This window comes from Zonotrichia leucophrys, chromosome 9, assembly GCF_028769735.1.
Source record: "Zonotrichia leucophrys gambelii isolate GWCS_2022_RI chromosome 9, RI_Zleu_2.0, whole genome shotgun sequence".
NCBI classification, from domain to species: domain Eukaryota; kingdom Metazoa; phylum Chordata; class Aves; order Passeriformes; family Passerellidae; genus Zonotrichia; species Zonotrichia leucophrys.
The window spans coordinates 23,915,992-23,930,978 of record NC_088179.1 but is presented as its reverse complement, the minus strand read 5'-3'; the positions used below and the strand labels follow the sequence as shown (position 1 = coordinate 23,930,978).

The following is a 14,987-nucleotide window of genomic DNA, read 5'->3' as shown; positions in this document are numbered from 1 at the left end:
CTTTAATCCTTTTGTGGACGGCAATCCCGGGATTTGGGATCACAGCAGTGACGGGATTGCTTTGGGATCACAGCAGTGATGGGATTTCGTGGCTGCCCTGGGAGGGGGTGGCAGTGCTTGCTCTGCTCTGCTCCTTCCCCACACCCCTTTAAAGAAACCAAAAATAAATCAAAGACAGGAACAAGTCGGCGCTTGGGAAAACTTGAAAATGGGTTTGTTTTGGAGAATTCCAGCAGAAAAACTGTGCCGTGCCCAGGTCATGGCTGGGCCACCAAGCCCGTGGCAGGGAGGGAGCTGGGATGGGCAGGGGCTGAGGAAGAGGAGGATGTTCCTGAAATCCCCGATCCCCCGGAGCTGAGCTGGCAGGGCTGGGCTGGGCAGTGCAGGTGGCCCCGGGCTCTCCTGGGGTTTGGATGTGGTGTCAGGTGAATTCCTGGGATTTAGGGTGGCTCTTCCACGGCCTGGAGGCCCCAGCATCTGCCATCTTTTCCATGGATGCATCCTGGGATCAGGCTGGAGGCTGCCACTCTCTGTGCCGTGGGTTTCTCTCTTAATTATGCTCTTTTCTTATTTATTCCAGTTTATTTCCCTGTATCAAACATTTTATTTAGGCCTCCATAGTTCCTCCTGCAGTCTGATTAGGAAAACCCTGGCTGAGTGATGTTTTGTGAGCTCCTGAGCCCACATGGAATAAAAATCCAGTGTGCAAATCCCGGCTTCAGCCCAGAAATAAAGGTTTTATTCTGCTGGGTGGCTCAGCTGGGCTTTACTGGCCCTCAGCCTCAGGCAGGCCTTCAGTTTGCTGTGTAAATCTGTATTTTCAGCAGGGCCTGACAGCTCCAGGGAGCAGTGCTGGGCTCCTCAGCCTCCTCCCGCTTTAATCCACGTTTGTTACCGTTGCTGTACCAGTGGGTGACGTGTCTGAATCGCGGATTTCTGAATTTCTGGTGAAAAGCAGAGAATGGAGGGGCACCCGGTGCTGTGCCTGAGGCAGGAGGCTCCAGTTGCCCCTGGGAACAGGATTTGGCTCCGTGTTCTGGCACCAGGCAGGGCTGAGCTATCTGCTGGCACCAGGGCTCCAGAGATGGTTCCAGGGCTCCACACGTGCGGGGAAAATTAAAAAGAGACCTGAGGAGAAAAGAGATTTTAGTGGCTTCGAGATCGCCCCTGAGGTGGGGCAGTGGTGGGGCCTGGTGGGTTTTTCAGGGATGTGGGATGTGCCCAGGTGTTGGGGTTGGCTTTATTTGGCTGGTTTTGGGAGGGATCTGTTGGCAAACCCTGTGCCAGGGAGGTGCTGGTGCCACTTTGGATCAGGCTGGAAGTGCCAGGGATGAACCAGGCAGGCTGGATGCCCCCCACCCCTCCCAGGATCCCAGAGACCCCTGGAATTAATCCATAAAATTCACAAAATTATTGGAGGCTTCATGAGTTTTCTTTGGTTTGGTCTCAGGAGGGGTTTGGAGGCTCCAGAAATCAGCTGATACCATATTTTTCTTTAAAGTGAGTGCAAATTCTGGTGGCAAAATGTAACTCCGAGGGACAGACCTTGGGAAAACCTCAAATTCCATGAGAACCCAGTGTGGAGAAGCTGGAGAGCTGCTGGCCTGGCCCCATTCCATGGAGAGTGCTCCAGGCTGGCACAGCTGAGGAGCTTCTGTGGCACTGCCCCACGTCCCACAGCAGTGACAATGAAACAGAGCCTTTGTCAGCAGCTCTGGGGCCTTGTTCAGACAGGGATCCCACAAAAAGGCTCTGCCAAGAGCTGGAAAAGCACGTGGGGTGTGCTGAGGCTCAGGGAAGCATCACCTCAGGGAGGCCCTGGCTCAGCTCATCCCTAAATTTTACAAATTCCCTGTGCTGGGAAGGGACTGGTGGGAGAGGTTTATTCCAATACTTGCAATAAAATTGAGGTTTTGTGGCATGGAATCAGAGATTGATAGAATAATTTGGATTGGAAGAGACCTTAAAACCCATCCTGATGGACAGGGACTCCTCTCACTATCACAGGTTGTTCCAAGCCCCATCTGAACTGGCCTTGGGCGCTGCCAGGGATCCAGGGGCAGCCACAGCTGCTCTGGGAATCCATTCCAGGGCCTCCTCACCCTCCTAGGCAGGAATTCCTTCCCAAAACCCCACCCATCCCTGCCCTCTGCCAGTTTAAAACCATTTCTCCTTGTCCTGTCCCATCCTCTTGTCAAGGATCTCTCCCTGATAGTTCTGGCATTGACATTCCGAGATCCTGGAGCTGACCTCAATCCCTGAGTGCCCCGTGCCCATGATTTTGGCAGCTCAGGGAGGTTTCTGAGAACTCTGCTGGGAGTTCAGGGGTTCCTCTCCTCCCTTGGGATCCAGCAGTGTTTGGGAGCTGATCCCAGCAGGAATGGGGAATTCCTCCCCGTCTGGAGCCCACCCAGCCCCGAGGGGGATTTCACTGGCTCCAGCAATGCTTTCATGCTCAGGAAAGGGGAATTCTGCTGCCTTCTTGTCCTGGAGCCATGGGGGTGTGTTCCAAGCACCCCACACTCGCTGTGCCCTGTTTCCTGGCCTCGCTCAGGGATGATTTCCACCCTTCCATGCCCATCCTGGCATTCCTGGCAGTGCTGGCTCCGTGTGCTCCCATCCCAGGGAGCCCCCAGAGTCTGACCTGCTGCAGGTTTAGCTGCTCTGAGCTTTCCCTTACTGCTGGAAAAAGGAAATCAGGCTCTTCCCCTCCAGAGAAGAGGGATCCCCATTCCTGGGGCACATGGAGCCTTTTTGGGATGTTCCAACAGAGGGACAATGATGGCCGTGGGTTCAGCCCATGGGGAAAGGGCTGAACACCAAAGGGTTTGGTCCCTGTGCTGAGAGAATCCTAAAATTCATTTTCCTTTAGATATCCCAGTTTAAATCATTCTTTCCCAGCCCATCCTGAGGGAGCAGGTCCTGGCACTGAGGAGGGCCCAGATGTGCTCCCAGCTGTGCTCCCAGCTGTGCTGCTCAGCCGGGTTTGGGGCTTCTCCCGAGGCCTGGAGCAGCTCCTGGTGCAGGGTTTGGGCTCAGCTCTGTGGGATCAGCTCAGGGAATGGGCAGGGCAGAGGGGAGGGAAAGCTGGGACAGGGGATAAAATGCCCCAAAAACCACGGCTGGCAAGGCTGGAGTCTGTTCATTCCTATTTCTATTTTTGGGGCTGTGTCACTTCCTGCCCTTCTGTGGCTTTGGGGTCACTTTGCAGGGGTGGGGAGGGGACACGGGGACATCCCCGATGGCGGGGACAGGGCACTGCAGGAGGGGATTGTCACTGTCACACACCAGGAGGGGATTGTCACACACCAGGACAAATCCCAGCCCCAGCCCCTGCTCCTGGCCACGCATCCTTCCCCTGGGGCTGTGCCGTGATTTCTTTGTTTATTTGGGGTTTATTGTGTCAGGCTCCGTCCTCAGCTGGGAGAGGAAGCGGATTTAGCAACAGCAGGAAAGGACACAATGAGTCAGCGGCGGAGGGAAACTGAAAATAAGGAAATATCCAGAGGACGACTTTGTTTCATTTGGGAATTACAGTTGCAAAGCACCATCCAGGGGCTAGAATGGAATTAAACATTTATTATTGCTGGTTTTGCCCTGAAAATTCAGAGTAGGTTCATGCTGGGATGCATCACTTGGGTGTTGTTGGAGCTGGGAATTTACCTGGAATTTGCATTTGATGTCAGCATGGCTTGGATATCTCATTAAACATCATAGGGCAATTAAAATTATTTATCTATAATTGTGTTGCACCAAAAATCAGGATTTTTCTTGCTGCTGTGCCAAGTTTTGGGGAGAAACCGTGGCATAATTCCATTTTCCTAAGGATTCCTTTTGGGAATTCCTGCCCTGAGCGTGAGCTCTGCTCTCCTGCAGCTGATCCGGACAAACCTTTGTGGCTGGGATGGGATCTCAGCAGGGACAGAGCAGGATTTGTGTGGCAGGGGGTCGGTGGTGCCCTTGGGAAGCCCAGATCTCCAAGCAGGAGAATGGAAGCTCCAGGTTTGTGGGCTCTGAGTCCCCCCAGGAGCCAGGGATGGAATTTTGGGGATCCCCAGGCTCTCCACACCCACAGGGTCAGGCTGGGTGCCTCTGATGCTTAATTCCAATAAATTTGGGATTTTTTAACCCTTGGAAGAGCCAGTTTAGCTGGAGAACAGCTCCGTGGGGTCCTTGCTGGTGGGTTTCGCATGGAGTAACAATTCCAGCTGGTGGTTCCCATTTTTGGGACGTGAATCCCTGTGGTGGATCCTGGGAATTCCCTGGGGTAACTTCCCTGGGGAAAAGCCCCAGGAAGGAAGGAAGGAGGGAAGGAAGGAGGAAGCCCCTCGCTCCCGGCCCGGCAGCACGGCCAGCCCGGGGTTTGACATCAGACACCGGCATTTTTCCTGCCCTTGTGCCGCCGCTGGAGCTCGGGGTTATTTTTATCCGGCGCTGGCAGCGGCTGGAGGAGGACGCGGATTCCCAGCTCCTCTCCCGGGGCTCGCTGCCTTTATTTGGGAGCAGCAAGGTGCTGGGGGAGCGGAGAGGTGCGGGAAGAGCATCCCGGCGGGAGCGAGCGCCGTTGCCGGCGCGGGGCCGGGGCCGGGTGCGATGCGCGGCCGGGAGCGGCGCCGAGGCAGCACCGGGAGCCGGGAGCGGGGTGATGGAATGGGTGACGTCATCAGGAAAGCATCCCCGCCGCCCGCCGAGGGCAGCTACAAAAAGGTAAAAGGGACAAAAAGGGACAGAAAGGGACAGAAAGGAGCCTTTGTGTGCCGCCGTGCTGCGGGAATGCTGCGGGAATGCTGCCCGGGCCCGCCCAGCCCGGTGGGATTCGGGGGCTGGAGCTGGGAGAATCCGCGGTTTGTAAAGGGCTGGCACGGGGCAAACCTCCCTCCTTCCTTCTTTCCTTATCTCCTGGTGATAAAATAGCAGGGGGAGCTTCCAAAGGCTTTCTCCTGCCTGGAAACCCCCGGGGGTTTAAGGCACATTGTCAAGCGTCACTTTGTTCTGACTTGGGTCACAAGTTTTGACTTGGGTTTGCATTCACCCCGGCAAGAGAGAGGGAGATAAACCCGCATTTTCTGTGATCCACGTTGTTTGTAAATCCCAGAATAGCCCCTGTGCAGGGCAGAGATAAAATGAGACGCTGCCTTTGGCTCTGGGGCTTTAAATATAGGCCTGGGCTGGGCTGGGAATGACAGAGCCTGGCAAAAATAGCCCTGGTGGCCTGGCCGAGTGTCCCAGTGCTCCTGTTGGTGTCCCAGTGTCCTGCTGGTTCCCAGTGTCCTGTGGTGTCCCAGTGTCCTGTGCTGTCCCAGTGTCCCTGCTGGGTCCCAGTGCTCCTGCTGGTATTCCAGTGTCCCTGCTGGTGTCCCAGTGTTCCTGCTGGGTGTCCCAGTGTCCCTGCTGGTTCCCAGTGCTCCTGCTGAGATCCCAGTGTCCCTGCTGGTGTCCCAGTGCTCCTGTTGGTGTCCCAGTGTCCCTGCTGGTGTCCCAGTGCTCCTGTTGGTGTCCCAGTGTCCCTGCTGGTGTCCCAGTGTCCCTGCTGCTGTCCCAGTGCTCCTGATGGGTGTCCCTCCATCCCTGTCCCCAGTCCCTCTCCAGCTCTCCTGGAGCCCCTTCAGGCCCTGCCAGGGCTCTGAGCTCTCCCTGGATCCTTCTCCTCTCCAGGAGCCAGGGAATGGCTCCCAGTGCCAGAGGGCAGGGATGGGTGGGAGATTGGGAATTGGGAATTCCTGGCTGGGATGGATTCCCAGAGCAGCTGGGGCTGCCCCATCCCTGGCAGTGCCCAAGGCCAGGCTGGATGGGACTTGGAGCACCTGGGGCAGTGGGAGGTGTCCCTGCCATGGCTGGGATGAGCTCTGAGGTCCCTTCCATCCCAAAGCAGGATTATTCCAGCACTGTGTGACACGTGTGTCCCTGTTCCCTGGAGCTGTGTTCCCCTCCCAGGCTCCACTGCTGCCCTTCCGACAGGGAAGGTCGAGGGGAAGAAGGAAAATCCGCCCCAGATTGTTTTGTTCTCCCCTTAAAAGTCAAAAGCAGCTTTTTGTCTAAAATCATTGTGAGAACTGGATTGTGCTCAGCTCTGCACAGAGCAGAAACACTTTTATTTTTTGGGTCAGTGCCAAAATACACATTTAAATACCACGGGGTTGTTTCCCTTGGAGTTACCTTTGCATTTTGAGGATTTGACCCATTATTCCTTCTATACCAAGGCAGAATATTTCACAGTCAAAACCCACCTTGCTGTTTCCCTTCTCCATTTATAATTTTTCATACCCAGCTCTGGATTTTGAGTGCAGCTGTCAGGTAATTTATCCAGAGCCTAAAGTCCAGTTTTCCCTCAGGTATATTTTATTTCTTGCTAACTGCTCCCCATTTTATAATAACAAATAGGACTCTGGACTTCTTTATGGTCGTTAGCCTGGGCCTGCCTTGGAAAATGGGATATTCCCAGCTCAGTCCTGGGCAGCACGAGGAGCTGGCACCAACCTCCCTCCTTCTGCTTTCAGTTCATTAAAAGTGATTCTCACTCATTTCTCCTCATTTTTTCCCCTGTCCTGCCCTCCCCAGCAGGGCTGGCTGTTTATAATCCTAAATCTGTCTCCATGTGATTGAGGTATTGATTATTGAAGCCTAAAAACAAAATGGTCTGGGTAAAACTTCAGGAACCTGGAGCTCAGCCCAAAAACTCGGTGCTGCTTGGTGTCGTGGGGTTTATTTTTGTTATTTTAAGGATTTGAAATAAATGGAGTTAGGTTATAAATGAATTATTTTGGTAAGGAATTGACAATTTAATGGGCAGGGTAATAATGTGTATAATCAGCACTGGAGCTGGAATTAAATCATTCGTTATTTTAGGTGAATAATTTGCATTTTGTCACACTTCCTTGTACAAAAAAGTGCTTTATTTTTCCTGAGGTGGGATATGGGAAGCACAATTCCACGAATTAACCCCATGGAGGCAGCCCAGCCTTGCCTGCCCTATTTCTTTTTGTTGTGTTTTCTGGATTGGGTATTGAGTGTTATTTTATAATTAAATGTTTGAGGCTTTCCAAGTGTTCCTTCCATCAATAACTTCCTGAATTTGTTGTCAGTGTTGGCACGTGACCCATTAGTGACAGACACTGGGGGAGGTTTTGAATCTGGAGCTGAGATTTGCATTTATTGCACATTGATTGCACAGTTATTGATCGGGGATTCATTGCAAATCGTTTTGTTGATTGCTATTTTAAAACTCCTGTACTTATATTTATGTTTATGTGTATTGTTGTGACTGTGCTTGTGGCTATATTTATATTTATAATTACACTTGTGTTTTGTTGATATTTATAAATAGAAATACATTTTTAAACCCAGGGGTGATTTGATGACAATGGTTCAAAATCCATCCCTGGGCACGCTGGCAGGAGAGGGATTTCGGTGGGGTTGGAAGTTGCTCAGGGAAGGGGAAGATGCTGATGGAGGTGGCTGTGTGTGGATATAGGTGCAGATATTGGGGAATATACCAGGATATATCTGTCAGTGAGTTTGGGGTGCAATCAGACGCCCTTTAAGGTCCTTTCCAACCCCACCCCAGACCAGGCTGGTTCCATGAGATGGGGATTCCCATTGGGATGTGCTCTGTGGCTGAGCCAGGTGTGGAAGGCTTGGGAGGTGCTGGATGTGCTGAGCTTGGTGGTGGGGCCGGTGGGACAATTCTCCTTCCTGTGCCCTGGCCTGGCCAGAGCTCATCCATCCCTGTCCCTTCCTGGATCTTCATCCTTCCATGTGTCCTTCCCAGATCTTCATCCTTCCATGTGTCCTTCCCAGAGCTTCATCCTTTCCTGTCCCCTCCAGATCTTCATCCTTTCCTGTCCCTCCCAGACTTTCATCCTTCCATGTGTCCTTCCCAGAGCTTCATCCTTCCATGTGTGCTTCCCAGAGCTTCATCCTTCCATGTGTCCTTCCCAGATCTTCATCCTTTCCTGTCCCTTCCTGGATCTTCATCCTTCCATGTGTCCTTCCCAGATCTTCATCCATCCCTGTCCCTTCCCAGATCTTCATCCTTTCCTGTCTCTTCCCAGACCTTCATCTTTCCATATGTCCTTCCCAGAGCTTCATCTCTCCCTGTCCTTTCCCAGATCTTCATCTTTCCATGTGTCCTTCCCAGAGCTTCATCCTTTCCTGTCCCTTCCCAGATCTTCATCCTTTCCTGTCTCTTCCCAGACCTTCATCTTTCCATATGTCCTTCCCAGAGCTTCATCTCTCCCTGTCCTTTCCCAGATCTTCATCTTTCCATGTGTCCTTTCCAGGAGCTTCATCCTTTCCTGTCCCTTCCCAGAGCTCATCCCTCCCTGTCCCTTTCCACAGCTTCATCTTTCCATGTGTCCTTTCCAGGAGCTTCACCCTTTCCTGTCCCTTCCCAGAGCTCATCCCTCCCTGTCCCTTTCCACAGCTTCATCCTTCCATGTGTCCTTCCCAGAGTTCATCCTTTCCTGTCCTCTCCCAGATCTTCATCCTTTCCTGTCCCTTCCCAGACCTTCATCTTTCCATATTTCCTTCCCAGAGCTTCATCTCTCCCTGTCCTTTCCCAGATCTTCATCTTTCCATGTGTCCTTCCCAGAGCTTCATCCTTCCATGTGTCCTTCCCAGAGCTTCATCCCTCCCTGTCCCTTCCCAGATCTTCATCTTTCCATGTGTCCTTCCCAGAGCTTCATCTCTCCCTGTCCCTTCCCAGACCTTCATCCTTCCGTGTGTCCTTCTCAGACCTTCATTCCCCGTGTCCCTGCCCCGAGCCTGACCCTGTCCCTCCCTGCAGGCCCAGAAGAATGAGCGTGAGTCCATCAGGCAGAAGTTGGCCCTGGGCAGTTTCTTCGACGATGGCCCCGGGCTCTACACGAGCTGCAGCAAGAGCGGCAAGCCCAGCCTGTCCTCCCGGTAAGCCAGAGCCCAGATCCCCAGGGAAGGGGGAGATCTCTGCAGTGGGACATCCCAGGATCATCCCTCACACTGCACTTTAACCAAATCCCTGGATTTTCTGTGCTTGGAACATCCAGATGCAACACCTGTGTGTTATATGAACTCTTGTAAATGAGGGGGGAAATTCTTGTTTAGCACTGGGTAGGAAGGTATTTGGATGTTGAGGGGATAAAGGGAATGAGGTGAAGCTTTCTGAGCTAGGTTTCCTTCAGGGTTTCATGTAGGATTTGGAACAGGGTGCCTGGAGAAGCTGTGGCTGCCCTGGATCCCTGGCAGTGCCCAAGGCCAGGTTTGGAGCACCCTGGGACAGTGGGAGGTGTCCCTGCCGTGGCAGAGATGGCACTGGATGAGTTTTAAGGTTCCTTCCAACCCAAACCATTTGGGAATTCCAACCTCCATTATTCTGGAATTGCGATTAATGATTGGAAAAGCAATTAAAGTTCAGGAAGCAGCAGAGGATGGACAAAATAAGCTTTAATGTGGCTTCCTGCCTCCCCTCCACATCCACGAGCTCTGCTCCGGACACGGCTCCATCCCTGGAGCTGCACATGGGTTCCTCCCTTGGATTTTTAAGGTTTTTGCATGGAATACAATGCAGAAAGTCCTTTTTGTGTTCAGCTGGGAGGAACCCAGGGCACTGGGGAAGCATCAAACACCTCCCATGCTGGGAGTGAAGCTCTACCTGTTGCCATGGGATGGGAGAAGAAAGGAGGCTTAGGGAGGCAGGGACCCAGGAGGAATCCTGCTGTTCCAGGGGAGAGGTGCAGTTGTGGAGTTAAATTGAGCTGCGGATCATTTGAAAGGGAAAACAGCTTTGCTGTCTGTAGTTACAGCTGAACCAGGAGCTGCTGTCTGGTAATTAGAGCAGGGCTCTAATTAACGCAGCTCATCAGGGTTTGGCAGCTGTGCCCCCAGAAATTGCCAGCTGTGCCTGAAGGATTTGGTGGTTGTTAATATTTATAACCCAGGAAAAGTATTCCCTGTTCCAGGGCCTGCAGGAACATTTGCAGGATGTTATTCCCATGTTTTTTTATGGAATTGCAGAGCTGGAACATGGAATGCTGAAGGGACCTTAAAGCTCATCCAGCTCCCTGTCCATGGGCAGGGACACTCACTATCCCAACCCTGTCCAACCTGGCCTGGAACAATTCCAGGGATCCAGGGGCAGCCACAGCTTCCTTGCCGGGATCTCACCACCTTCACTTGTTCATTAATAAACAATTATTAATCCTGTTGATTTTGTGGTAATGGTAACTAATAAACCCCACAGAAATAAATGGAAATAGGAGTTTGCTGTTCCTAAGGAGCAATACAAGCTCCCAGCACACTGGGAATGAGGAACAACAGGATTTGGGGGTTCTCCATCTCCAGCAGGTGGGGATGGATTGGGATCTCTCACCTGGGCTTTTCCCTTCTCTCAGCCTGCAGGATTACCCTGATCCTGCACCCAGAGAAAATCATTCCTGGGGAGGGGAATGTGCGTGGGGTTGATCAATCCCAATCCAACAGTGGAGCAGGGGGCTGGAAAATAAACCAGAATAAACTCTTGTGTTACAGGAGTGTCTTGGAAACAAACAGTGAATAAATAATTTCCACCACTGATAAAATATTTTATAATATATATTGTTATATATGCCATTTATATCTTTACACATTTGTCTTATTTTTTTCATTCTTTATTTGTAAATAATCTTTGTGGCTTTTTATGGTAACACGTTCCATATCTTTTATTGCATTTTATAGATTTTATTTAATGTAATCAGAGCTGAATAAGCAAAAACAATAATGACATTCTGAACCAATGACCATAAAAAATAACCAAGAGTCCCTGCCGTGTGGGGGTAATTCTGCAGTTTATCAGTAGATGGTGGTAGAAGCGCTGTGACACTGAGCAGCTCCCAGTGCCACACTGAGCTGTCACCTGCTGAGCTGGTGGCACTCCCAGCCCCAGGGGACAGCGGTGTCACCTGTCCCTGTGCTCACCCAGGTTACAGAGCGGGATGAACCTGCAGATCTGCTTTGTCAACGACAGCGGCAGCGACAAGGACAGCGACGGCGATGACAGCAAGACAGAGACCAGCCTGGACACGCCCTTGTCACCCATGGTGGGTCTGGCACCTCAGCCTGCAGCAGGACAGCCACAGGCGTCCCTGGGGAGGCTGATCCTGTTAAAACAGCAACCCCAAACCCCAGAGCAGCATCTCCAGCCCTCAGTAAATGTGAGATGCTGAGGGACAGATAAGAAACCTCCCCTGCTGCTGTAGACTTGATGCCTTCATGTGAACCCTTTCCTTTCCTTTCCTTTCCTTTCCTTTCCTTTCCTTTCCTTTCCTTTCCTTTCCTTTCCTTTCCTTTCCTTTCCTTTCCTTTCCTTTCCTTTCCTTTCCTTTCCTTTCCTTTCCTTTCCTTTCCTTTCCTTTCCTTTCCTTTCCTTTCCTTTCCTTTCCTTTCCTTTCCTTTCCTTTCCTTTCTCTTTAACCTTTCAACACCTTCTGATCTGCTGGGCTTCTCCCTCCCTGTAAAGCCAAGGAGGCCTAGCTGGGAATCACTCTGATTTTTAAAGATAATCCAGTGGATTAAGATAAGAAATAAATCCATGCTTTTGACAGTTTCTGTAGGGAAAAAAAGCACAAAAATAGGTCAAACTTTGCTGTGGCTTCTTTGCTTCCCCAGAGCAAGCAGAGCTCGTCCTACTCGGACAGAGACACGACGGAGGAGGAGTCGGAGTCCCTGGATGACATGGATTTCCTCAGCAGGCAGAAGAAGCTCCAGGCTGAAGCCAAGATGGCCTTGGCTATGGCCAAGCCCATGGCCAAGATGCAGGTGGAGGTGGAGAAGCAGAACAGGAAGAAGTCGCCGGTAGCAGATCTCGTAAGTGGGGCCAGGAGTGACCCCAGGCAGGACATCCAACTCCTCTGGTGGCTCTGGCTCACAGGGTGCTAGAGGTGGACAGGAGGGGTGGAAAAGGGGTTGGAAGGAGAAATGGGAGCAGGGAATGAGGTGCTGGAGGTTGGTGCTGCCTTGAGGCTGCTCGTGCTCTGAGCTGGAGTCTTCATCCCATCTTGGAGCGCTCCTGCCCCGGCCTAGGACTGTCACCACCACCCTCACCCCCAATTCCATCAGATGTTCCTGCTCCTGCTCCACTGGGAGCCAATTCCTTCAGATATTCCTGCTCCCCTTTGGGGGCCAAAGTCCTATTAAAATATTCCAATCTGTCCATCCATCAGATATTCCTGCTCCCCTGGGAGCATCATTGAATCTGCCCCGGAGCATTCTATAAATACGATTGCCCTTGATTCTTTCTGCCCCCTGGGAGCCTGCCCAGTTCTGGCTGGGGTGGATCCATTTGCTGGAGTCGTTGCTGCCTGTTTGTGAGGGGGGGATGCAAAACTGAGGGGACAAACTGCTCAGTGCTAGAAATAATGGGAAGAAAACAGTAAAATATTGGAAGGAAACGGTAAAATATTGGAAGGAAGCAGTAAAATATTGAATGTTTCTTTCCAGCTGCCACATATGCCTCATATAAGTGAATGCCTGATGAAGAGAAGTTTAAAACCCACTGACTTAAGGGACATGACCATCGGGCAGCTACAGGTGATAGTCAACGACCTGCACTCACAGATAGAAAGTAAGTGGTGATTGCTTCATTATTCTGGGGTCTGCCTGCTTTAATTAAGAACAGTTCTCTGGGATAAATATAAATATTCCTCATGGAAAGGGCTGTCTGGCCTAGCCCAGCTGCCCAGGGCTGGGCTGGAGTCGCCATCCCTCAGGGATTTCAAGCCCTGTGGATGTGGCACTTTTGGGGACACAATCCCCAGCTGGGATCCCCAGGACACCCCAAACTCATCCCCTTTCCCCCGGCTCAGGCTTGAACGAGGAGCTGGTGCAGCTGCTGCTGATCCGGGACGAGCTGCACACGGAGCAGGACGCCATGCTGGTGGACATCGAGGACCTCACCAGGTGAGGCAGGGACTGCTTCTCTCAACTCACACTTTCCCTCACCAGGTGAGGCAGGCATTGCCTCCCCTCACAGCTCATTCCCTCACCAGGTGAGGCAGGCACTGCTCTCCCCTCACAGCCATTTTCCCTGACCAGGTGAGGCAGGGACTGCTGTCCCCTGACAGCTTTCCCTCACCAGGAGAGGCAGGCACTGCTCTCCCCTCACAGCTTTCCCTCACCAGGTGAGGCAGGCACTGCTCTCCCCTCACAGCTCCAGTTTCCCTCACCAGGAGAGGCAGGGACTGCTCTCCCCTCACAGCTCCCATTTTCCCTCACCAGGTGAGGCAGGGACTGCTCTCCCCTCACAGCTTTCCCTCACCAGGTGAGGCAGGCACTGCTCTCCCCTCACAGCTCCCATTTTCCCTCACCAGGAGAGGCAGGCACTGCTCTCCCCTCACAGCTTTCCCTCACCAGGAGAGGCAGGCACTGCTCTCCCCTCACATAGCACTCCTCTACATTTCCCTCACCAGGAGAGGCGGCACTGCTCTCCCTCACAGCTTTCCCTCACCAGGTGAGGCAGGCACTGCTCTCCCTCACAGCCATTTTCCCTCACCAGGTGAGGCAGGCACTGCTCTCCCCTCACAGCTCCATTTTCCCTCACCAGGTGAGGCAGGCACTGCTCTCCCCTCACAGCTTTCCCTCACCAGGTGAGGCAGGCACTGCTCTCCCCTCACAGCTTTCCCTCACCAGGAGAGGCAGGCACTGCTCTCCCCTCACAGCTTTCCCTCACCAGGAGAGGCAGGCACTGCTCTCCCCTCACAGCTCCCATTTTCCCTCACCAGGAGAGGCAGGCACTGCTCTCCCCTCACAGCTTCAGTTTCCCTCACCAGGTGAGGCAGGGACTGCTCTCCCCTCACAGCTTTCCCTCACCAGGAGAGGCAGGCACTGCTCTCCCCTCACAGCTCCAGTTTCCCTCACCAGGGAGGCAGGGCACTGCTCTCCCCTCACAGCTTTCCCTCACCAGGAGAGGCAGGCACTGCTCTCCCTCCTCACAGCCTTTTCCCTCACCAGGAGAGGCGGGCACTGCTCTCCCCTCACAGCTCCAGTTTCCCTCACCAGGTGAGGCAGGCACTGCTCTCCCCTCACAGTTTCCCTCACCAGGAGAGACAGGCACTGCTCTCCCCTCACAGTTTCCCTCACCAGGAGAGGCAGGCACTGCTCTCCCCTCACAGCTTTCCCTCACCAGGAGAGGCAGGCACTGCTCTCCCCTCACAGCTCCATTTTCCCTCACCAGGTGAGGCAGGCACTGCTCTCCCCTCACAGCTTTCCCTCACCAGGAGAGGCAGGCACTGCTCTCCCCTCACAGCTTTCCCTCACCAGGTGAGGCAGGCACTGCTCTCCCCTCACAGTTTCCCTCACCAGGAGAGGCAGGGACTGCTCTCCCCTCACAGTTTCCCTCACTAGGTGAGGCAGGGACTGCTCTCCCCTCACAGTTTCCCTCACCAGGTGAGGCAGGCACTGCTCTCCCCTCACAGTTTCCCTCACCAGGAGAGGCAGGCACTGCTCTCCCCTCACAGTTTCCCTCACCAGGAGAGGCAGGGACTGCTCTCCCCTCACAGTTCACAGCTCGCCAGCAGCAGCATCTGGGGCTTTTCCTCCCAGAATTTTGGGATTAAAGCTTTTCCCACCCAGAATTTTGGGATTAAAGCTTTGCCACCCAGGATTTTGGGAAGGAATTGTTCCCTGGGAGGGTGGAGAGGCCCAGGGATGGATTTTCCAGGCTGCCCCTTGGATCCCTGCAAGTGCCCAAGGCCAGCTTGGACAGGGATCTGTCTTTGCCATCAGGAGGGTTGGACAAGGGGGAAAACTTTGAAATCACTTAAATATTAATATTTAATAATGATATATTTTATAGAATATATAGTTTATATAACTATAAATTAATGTAGATATTATAAATAATTATAAAATAATAATATATCAAATAATATATAAAACTATATAAATTTATATATAAATGTATAATGACATAATACATTTAAATAATATAATATAAATATTGTATATCTAATTATATATTATATATAACAATATATAAT

The 14,987-nt window shown here is 52.3% G+C and overlaps 1 protein-coding gene across 2 annotated transcripts in view; it reads left to right on the top strand.

Moving 5' to 3' along the window:
- The window catches only part of SCHIP1 (schwannomin interacting protein 1), a 95,648-nt gene that overhangs the window by 79,575 nt on the left and 1,086 nt on the right, over positions 1-14,987 (top strand). For both annotated transcript variants that reach the window (XM_064720771.1, XM_064720772.1), the window contains 5 exons: positions 8,786-8,904; positions 10,934-11,051; positions 11,620-11,817; positions 12,451-12,574; positions 12,816-12,909. In XM_064720771.1, coding sequence (XP_064576841.1) covers positions 8,786-8,904; positions 10,934-11,051; positions 11,620-11,817; positions 12,451-12,574; positions 12,816-12,909 — 653 coding nt within the window. The remainder of the gene's footprint in view (positions 1-8,785; positions 8,905-10,933; positions 11,052-11,619; positions 11,818-12,450; positions 12,575-12,815; positions 12,910-14,987) is intronic.